General features: G+C 40.3%; 1 protein-coding gene across 1 annotated transcript; it reads right to left on the bottom strand.

Moving 5' to 3' along the window:
* Positions 1-1,254: 1,254 nt before the first annotated feature.
* On the bottom strand, positions 1,255-3,477 carry LOC141830326 (pollen receptor-like kinase 5). The gene is made up of 3 exons (XM_074717771.1): positions 2,817-3,477; positions 1,928-2,582; positions 1,255-1,837 (listed from the first exon to the last, which is right to left on the bottom strand). The coding sequence occupies exons 1-3, from the start codon at positions 3,475-3,477 to the stop codon at positions 1,255-1,257; spliced, it is 1,899 nt and encodes a 632-aa protein (XP_074573872.1).
* Positions 3,478-9,779: the final 6,302 nt, after the last annotated feature.

Below are 9,779 nucleotides of genomic sequence, written 5' to 3' on the forward strand. Positions count from 1 at the left end.
TGTGATTCTCATTTCAGAATGTTTATTTACATAGCTAGGATTCTAGTATACATCCCAACAGGGTTATGGCGGAGCCAAACTTGACAAAATCACAAGCTGCTCCTATTCCTGTTCCTTTATTGTTATTATTGTGTTTGCTCATAATCGACCAATTCTTATCTTTCTCATTGATTAAAATTATTGTATATTCGAGGAGACGACAGATGCAGTCTCCCACCAGTCCTGTGGCAGCTCCCTCCCTCTCCTTTGCCAGGAACAGGGGCGGAGCTAAGGGGGGCGCTTGGGGCGGCCCCCCCTCGGTAAAAATCCTGGCTCCGCCTTGCTAATATGGATTGATTTCACCAATAATCAATAGTTGTAAAATAATGGTTATCCTTCTTTAGCTAAAGAAACAGATGATTTTGATAAAAAATCTAAGCAATTAAGAAATTAGAAAAAACCAACTTAAAAAAGATTAAATTTATCAAACTTGTTTAATATTATGCATTCAATTACAAAGGAGACTTAGTAGCTAAGTGCTATTTTGTAAAGTGGATGTGAAGTTCTCTAAGCAAGATTTAGATTCAATGATTGAATATCACTTAAGTACAAGGTGGAATTTGTTATCCAGTAGTTTCACATGATCGACTCTACGATCATCTGTGAAGAGATAAATCAGAAAGTTACAGTTGATCACTACGGACAAGGTATTATCTCGGTTTCGTCGAGATTTAATCTGTCTCATTGTCCAACTCAATTATCTCAAGTCTGTCCCACACTAACCAACTCAATCATATCCCGAGAGCAATGATCGAATATCACACCTCTAGCTAGAATCTTTAGCCCGCGTACTAAGTTGAGTTGATCTGGAATTTATCGACAGCATCAAAATAGTTTGGCTCCTCATTTTGCATCAAATGGTCTTCCCTTTTTAACAACCAGGACATAAAATGACAGTTTATTTATTAAACATTTATGTAAATAAATTTTTTAATGCCAATAATTGTAAAATACATTGATTCATTTTTTAACAGTTTGTTTGAACCGAATGAGCATAAAAGTAGTCGAACACATCAGAAAATTAAAAAAAAACCACAACATGCTCTGGTTCAAAAAGTGTGCATATCAAGGAAAAATGTTGTGTTGCACCAACTGCTGTAAGTTTTTGCGTTTGGAAAAGAGAAGAAAGTCTTCGTTAACATTTTCATGATTATTACAATTAATGCAAAAGCTTGAGATCCTCCCTCTGTCGACATTCTGGCCGTGTCTTCCCTCTCAGTCGATGTCGATGAGTGAGACATCTCCTCCAGTTCCCTCTTCTTTCAGCGCTTCAATTCGATCAAGAGTTTCCTCCAACTCGCATCTTCTCTCAGGATCTTCCTCGCAGCAGTCCAGTCCAATCTGCAGCAGCTTGAGCATCTCCTCCTCGCCTTGCGCCGTGGCCTTCATCCCGCTGTCGACGACCTGGCTTCGCCACTCTTCCCGATCCACCGACCTCACCCAGCTCGGCAAGTCCACTCCGCCCTTCTCCTTCTGCAGCTCCGCGGAGGGCATTTTCCCTGTCAAGATCTCGAGAATCAGCATCCCCAAGCTCCAGATGTCGCTCTTCTTGCTTGTTTTCTCATGCTGCCTGTACTCGGGGCACTTGAACGCGGCCATGAACTGGGCGGCGTGAGACTGGTTCATCACCGGGAGGAAGGCGAAGTCGGTGAGCAGAGGCACAAAGGAGTCGCTCAGGAGAACATTGGTAGACTTCAAGTCGCCATGGGGCACGAGCAGCATCTGCATCTCTTCATAGAGGTAATTTAGCCCCCTGGCCACTCCTTTCACTATCTTCAACCGTGTAGACCAATCAATCCTTGGAGTTTGAGCTAAACTTGGATCTGAAGAACAAAAACTCAAGTTGGAGCTCAATTTATAACCTTTTTTCTAAAAAAAAACAAAAAACATTTGTTTGTTCTTACTGTGGAGTAGATCTGCCAAGCTCCTTTTAGCGACATAGCCAGTGACCAATAGTTTTTCATCTTTTCTGTAATAATAAGCCACCAATGGGAGCAAATTGGGGTGGGACAACCTCCCTAGCCTTCTCATATGTTCATCAAAGTCCTCTTTCCCCATCTTGTTCATATTCCTGAACCTTTTGACCACCATGTAGGTGCCGTTGGTCAAGGAGGCCTTGTAGGACGTGACAAAGCTTCCGGTGCCCAGCACCTCTGCAGAAGACTTGAGCAAGTCCTGGAGCTCGAATCTTCCCATGTCCTCCTTCACAAAGATCAACCTCCCTTGCTCTGGCTCCTTCATGGCTTTCCTCCTGGCGTTGCTACCGGTGCTACTGGTGGTAGAGTGTGTCGATCCCTCTTCCATCGTCTCTTCTTTGTTTCCTTTAGTCGTCTTTAGGTTCTTCTGTGTTCGGAGGTCGCAGTTCTTGGTTGATCGACTACGTGTCGCGAATCCGACGACGACGATGACTAGGAGCAGACTGATGACTATTGCTAGGAGGAGCACAAGGTGAGAGGAATGAGACGATGAAGAAGATGGAGATGGCAATGAAGATGTCGACGAGCATGAGACTTGTAGAGGTTCACCGCATAGTCCTTTGTTACCTACATTAAATATCAAATAATATAGTGCAAATTATGTAAAGTGATAAGATTCATCCTTTTTGTTAAAATATTTTAAATTTGAAAACCTCAATTATATAATTGTAATTAACAATCATACTGGAAGGTAATTTATATATATATATATATATAAATGAATTTCCACTTGAATTTTTGAGGAAAATCGGAAATCAAAAGTAGCCTTGGAAAAGAAATTAAGATATGTAGGAGAGTGACCTGCGAAGAAACTGGCATCCATTTTGCGGAGGTTCTCCGGGATGCTGCCCTCCAAGTTATTGTTGGACAAGTTCACCATCTTTAACTCCTTGGAACGGAACTCCGGGATGGCATTGCTGAACTGGTTGCCGTCCAGCCCCAGCTCAAGCAGCCTCGGCAGCCCAGCCACCGACGCCGGAATCGACCCTGTGAATTGGTTACGCGAGAGGTAGAGCTTCTTGAGCCATCCCATGCCGGAGAATGCCGCGTCGGGAAGCTCTCCGGAGAACTTATTCGTCGACAGGTACACGGCTTTCAAGCTGGTTAGCTTCCCGAACTCCGGCATTGTACCGGCGAAGCCGTTGTTCATGACGCTGAAGGAGCGAAGGCGCGGGAGGGCAGCGAGGGGGCCGACGTCGATGACTCCGGAGAGGTTCATGTTCTCGAGCCGTAGCCCGACGACGCTGCCGTCGTCGTCGCAGATGGCGCCGGTCCACTTGGTGACGTTTCCGACGCAGGGCTCGGATTCGGGCTGCCATGTGGCGAGGGCCGCGGAGGCGTCGGTGATGGTTGCCTTGAAGGTGAGGAGGACGTCGGCGTCAGGGGAAGAGAGGGCGCGGGCAGCCAGGACGAAGAGGAGAACGACGAGGATGGGCTGCGGCCGCCGACCATGACCGTCCATGGTGCCGGCGACCGTACGTCCGTGGGCCTGCGCGAATGAGAGCAATGGAGTGGTGCTGCAATTGGGAGGCGGGGAGAGGAAGGCAGGAAGGGATTTGAGCGGGGAGGCGCGTTTTCAGCCGATGGTGGCGTCGAGCGAGTAGGAAAGCCAACAATTCCAGATCCGTGGATTTTTTTTAATAATAATAAAATTTAAGAAAAAAAAACTTTCTCAGCTCGCGTGGCCTAAAATTTCTAGGCACGTCCCACTCAATCCGGTGTCCATCGCTCCAGTCACTGGATTCGGCGTCAAGACCAGATCCTATCGCCCGTAATGGTGAATCTATGCGCTCCACTCGCTAGATCTGGATGCCCCGTGTTGGCTGACACATCCCCACGTCGTTCCCTTTGATGGAGCCCGACTTCAATGCTGATAAATCTCCATGCTCTGCTCATCAGAACTCGGCACCTGATCAATGACGAATCTCAACCGCTTTTCTCGCCGGATCCCAAAACACTCTTGAGGTACTGTTCTTTTCCACTCAATTTCATTTTCACGTGGGAAAAAAATGATAACGTTTATCTCTAAGTATTTTTTAATATCGATTCCACATCCATTTAAAATCAGTTTCACTGCAATTTAAAACAAGGTAAATCATAATAACTGAATAATTTTTTTTTGGATAAGAAACATTTTATTTTATAAGAGATTGTTCTCCTAGTAATTCGATTTAAAAGAAAGATAAATTATGATGATTGAATATTTTTTTTTGAATGGAAAAAATTTTACTCCCTAAAAAATTATTTAGCAATTTATCATTTAGAGTACCAACTTAACTATGGCACTAAAAATTTTACTTTATTTTTTAATATTATAACTTATCTTGCTTATTACGATGTATACTTATGGCGTTCAAAATAAAATAATTATTTTAAGAAACAAGTCAATTTCGAAGTGATGTCATATTTTTGAATATTATAACTTATCTTATGTGCTTATTATGATGTATAATTATGGCGTCTAAAATAAAATAATTATTTTAAGAAACAAGTCAATTTAGATAGTGATGTCAGACGGGATAATGATTCTCTTACATGTAATATTAATTCTGTTGGTTCTGTAGGATCATTGAGAACATTATAGGGGGATGAATAGCGCTTTCATAGCATCTTCGAATTTCATAAAGTACTTGTAAATCCTTGCAATCAGAGAAGTATAAAACGCAGCGAAAAAAGAAAAAAGTACAAGGACAAAACACGTAGATATTTACTTGGTACACAGTCACAGGCTGCTACTCCAAGTCTCCAAGGTTCACGATCAAATGATCGTTTCCAACAGACAATCAACTATATAATTGTAGGATCGTTGTAACACGTTAGAGGGGGGTGAATAGCGTGTTGCCGCTTTTTCAAAATCGTTTGTTCTAAAAATACTTGCAGCGGAATATTAGAAACACAACACAGGGGACACGTAGATTTTTTACTTGATTCATAATCCCTCAGGGTTAGTATATCCAAGGCCTATGCACAAGAGGCACCCGTTCACTAGTGGTCTCCTTTCCGAACTTTATTTGGAGGTGGAGAAACTCGTCTTATAGTCTGATAAACAATAACATAAATTAAGGAACAGAAAGGACAAATAAGAAAGAATAACCAAAATCTTGTTCGCAGATCTAAAAGTCTTGAGTACCGCGCACTCCTTCTAGATCTTCCCCGGGTGTAAGAACTTGGCCTCGTTCGCGTTTAGAATCGTCGCTAGTTGGAGAGGGGAACTTGTAGATTGATATTCTGGATGTGCACGTTGCCCCTCCTTTTATAGCATGCTCAAGTCGACTTGAGCCAATCTCAAATCGACTCCACGTAAGCCCGATCCTCTTTCTCCGTGATTGACTTGGCCTTCAGGTCGACTAGAGTCCTTGCTCAGGTCGACTCAAAGCTGACATGGCATATCATGATAAACGTTGGCTTTCGCGGCTCTTATCTGGTGTTCAGGTCGACTTGACTCCATCTCAGGTCGACTCCATCCACTCAAGTTGACTTGAGTGACCATTCAGGTCGACTGAAACTTTTTTGACTCCGATTTGACCTAAGTTGCCCCGGGCTTGGTTCAGCTGCCTTTGTTTGCTTCACTTCTGCTTTCTCCATCTTGCTTCTAGCTCCTGGTTCCTACAAGAAGTATACAAACAACCAAGCAACCTAAACCTTACCTTGTGGGTCTAACTTCGGATTTCTACCAAAATTCTGGGTTAGTCTGACGCCTACTGTTCCATTCTAGGAACGCGCCCTTACCCACTCCACTCTGGAGAATTTTTGCCAAGTCCTCCTGACTTTGTTGGACTTCCTGCTTAGCCATAGTCCCCGGCCCCTAGAAAATTTCTGCTGTGGCTCGGTCCTCTAGACCAGCCCAGACTTCTACTGCGACTCGGTCCTCCAGACCAGCCCAGACTTCACCAACCCTCTAGTCCTCTTGACCATACCCGATTGGATTTGGCCATGCTTCCCGATCCTCCTGACACTGCATGGACTTGCATCTGGTGCACTCGACCTGCTGAGACTTCTGTCTGATCCTCCAAACCAGGACTTCTGCTTGATCATTCACATCGTACCTACCTAGTCGCTTCCATCAGCTATCATCCTCATTGTCTCAATGGTTCTCGTCCTGTGGTCCCTCAGTCTGCCTTATGCAGTCTTCTCATAAAACATACGAATCTTGAGAGATCGAGATGCCAACTTAGTTGTGCTAAATCATTTCTCTAGAGTCATTCCAACACCATGTTAGTGCTTCATGTCTTAAGGTCCCTTGGATATCCTATACCATCCTTCTTTAATCTCAATAAATCTCAAAGTCGTTGAGTATGCCTCCTTGGTCATGCTAAGTCATCGTATCAAGCATGAGATCTCCAAGCTCAATATGTTCTTGAAAGTCGTTGCATACTCAAATACACATATCAAATTAATAAGCAAGGAAAACTTAAACTCTTTACCCAAATATTAAAACCTAAGGTCAAACTAGACTACTTGGGACATAATTGCATAAAAAATTTAGTCATCTTATAGTTGACTCCTCAAACATTAGTTGACTGATCAATAGTCCAGCTGCCATCTAGTCAACACAACCCACAAAACCTTTCTATTTATATGTTCAACTAAACATGTTAGTCATTTGAATGTGACCATCAATCGACTTATCTATTGATTTTGACCTTAAAACACCTATTTCTTAGTCAAATCTTTGCCAAAGAAAGAGAACTACCCTCACTCAAAATACATATCACTCTCTCATAGCTCACATACCAAGAAGAGTTGCTTTTGAGTCTTTCATATTTACTAACTATTCAGTTAACCTCGACCTATTAGGACTTCTAACAACACATATTAGTCTCTCTTTGTTGAATTTCTAATTACTCTCAACTCACGAGGACTTTTACCAACAAATGTTAGACTTTGACAAATGTTAAGTTACTCTCAACACACTTGGACTTCTGCCAACACATGTTGGTCTTTTGTTTCTTTCGAATGTCCAATGACCCTTGATCCATTTAGAATTTCTTCATTACACTTACAAATAGTGTCAAGAAATCTACACCTGCATAATTGACACATGACATGAGAATCATAAAATGAATATAATTTTAAATGTTTGTCAAACACATCAAAATCATAAGGTAGGACTTGACAAGTTGAAGCTTGATTGCACCAATAATTTTTCCCTTTTGATGTTTAAAAGCACATTTCAAATTAGAGTTAGACAATTATTCTATCTCAATTAGGAAGAATCTAAATTTAACTTACCAAGATTCAGAATAATTTAGGAATAATTTTCCCCCTTGTCACATATAAAAAATAATAATAAATATTATATTTTTAATTTTTTACATTAAAATGATCGAAAGAGATAGATTTAAGGCCATGCTCATTTCAGATAAATAATAGAAACGAACTCCTCCTTAATCAAAGCAACTCTTCAAGAATATAAAGTGAATATATAAGTGTTGCTCCCCCTTTGGATCATATATTAGAAGATTTTGTTGGCTAATTATGGACAATAAATCAAAGAAATAATAATTTATTATTATTATTTCAGAATAGTGAACTGGCTTGATCAATAAGTCAATTGACTATAATATTAGTCGACTAAGTTTTTGATTCAATTTATCGAGTCCTCAAACTCTTTTTAGTTGAACTTTGAAAAGTTGCAAAAATAAGCATTTATAACAAATTTGTGGAATTTTGCAAAGACATTTATATGAGGAAACAGACTGGGGAAACAATATATTTCCTTTGAAAAGCTTTCATTTTATGAAGATTAATACAAATATAGATTTATGCAAAAACAACTTAGTATTTTTTTTCTTTGTATCAAAGCATTATATCCAACAAGTTACTTTCGTACAAAAAGTTAGTATTTTAAATATGTTTTCAAATTAAACTTTTAATCATGATTATGTGAACTTAACATACATGAATTATCCATCCATAATTGGCATTTTTTAAATATGTTAATGATAAGTGGCCCATAAGATGCATCATAACAAACATCAAGGCCCAAAAATCATGCTCTACACATCTCACTTATATCTAGGTGGCTCAATACAAAATCAAGGTAGTCTTATATTCTTAGCGAAATGGATAAAAAGTATCTTTAAAATATAGTGTGTGATCATACATGTCTAGAATGTATAAACATGGCACGTTCAAGCAATGATGCATATACCAAGGACTCTTCTTAGTAATCTAAATTCAACTTTGTAAGAAACTTGATAAAAATAATAATAATATTTGACTTGGACTCAACATAATTAAAGAATATGTCTCTTCTTTTAATATGGTCTTAGCAGATGTTTAACCTCTATGTGTTTAGTTCTTAAATGAAGCTTAAAGATTTTTGTCAAATTAATTGTATTGATATTATCACACAAAACTTTTACATTTTATAGAGAAGTCCAAAATCTTCTTAAGGCGTGCATAATTCACAACTACATATCCTCCCATAGTCAAAAGCTCCACCTTGGCCGAGGATAAGGCAACACAATGTTAATTTTGACTAATCCAACTCACAAATCACAAGTTAAGAACTAAAAAATTAACAACCTCTACTTATACTTTTTTTTGTCCAACTTGCAACCCGCATTGTCAAAATTAATATAGCATATTAAATCTAGTGAGTCTGTCTTTGAATACCAAAGGCCATTATAAAGAGTACCCTTGAGATATTTTAGGATCCTCTAAATCACCATTAAATGAGATTCTTTTAGAGAAAATTGGAATGTTGCACATAAACTTATGACAAAGAGAATATGAAGTTGACTAATTGTAAGATATAGCAAGCTTCCAATGAAACTCTGATTTTTTTTTGAATCGACACTTAACCAAGCTTGCTTTTAAAGCCTTGGAGAGTGATCTCATGTCCACATGAGCCAACCCCTCCTATGCCATAACCATGTTGGGGCAATTTTGCTCTAAGTGATTTGGATTTTGATCTTTGACTGAATCAGTTTAAGTTAGACAATGTTGGTGATCTAACGTGTGTGAATTGAGTTCACAGGAAAGTCCAGGTTGGAAGACTTGGCAAATGGTGAAGTCTCGGAGGCACGGCCTCTTGGCAAAGGTGAAGTCCCGGAGGCGAGACCTCTTGGCAAAGGATGAAGTCTTGGAGGCGCGACCTCTTGGGAAAGGAAGACTTAGCATGACGAAGCTGAGAGAAACGGTCAAACTAGTGCAAGGAAGGGCACAAGGCTTGTGGAAGGCGTTTGAAGGTTTACGTTAAGGCTAAGAGTTAAAGAAGAAGCTGAAAGGGGAGTTTCAGCTTGATCAGTCGACTGGAATTGTGATTCAGTCAACTGATCAGAGTTTCAGTCGACTGGACTGTAGTTTCAGTCGACTGAAGATTGATCAGAAGCACACCGAAGCAAACAGAAAGATCAGTCGAGTGAGCAGTCGACTAGCACCAGTCGACTGGTGTTAGAGCAGTCGACTGATAGACTACCATTGGGTGACAATTGGCGAATTAAATGTGTATTAAAGAGCCGTTGAAGTCCATCAGTCGACTGGCCCTTGGAGCAGTCAACTGATGTACAGAATTCTATAAAAACGTAGTTTGACGATTGGAAAAGTAGCGATTCATTCTTTTATATTCTTGCACGAACTCTAATCACTGTAAACTTGATTCCTCTTCCTCTAAACTTCACTACCAATCTTGTACAAGGAAGAGATCGATTTGTAAAGGTTTCTCCGCCTTCAAAGTGCTCTTTGAAAAGGAGAAGTTTCATAGTGGAAAGGTGCTCGCGGTGTGTGGATCCTTGGATTAGTCACCTCGTTGAGGTA

This window comes from Curcuma longa, chromosome 6 (genome assembly GCF_044706935.1).
Source record: "Curcuma longa cultivar G26 ecotype Majalengka, Jawa Barat chromosome 6, ITB_CL_G26_1.1, whole genome shotgun sequence".
Classification (NCBI taxonomy): domain Eukaryota; kingdom Viridiplantae; phylum Streptophyta; class Magnoliopsida; order Zingiberales; family Zingiberaceae; genus Curcuma; species Curcuma longa.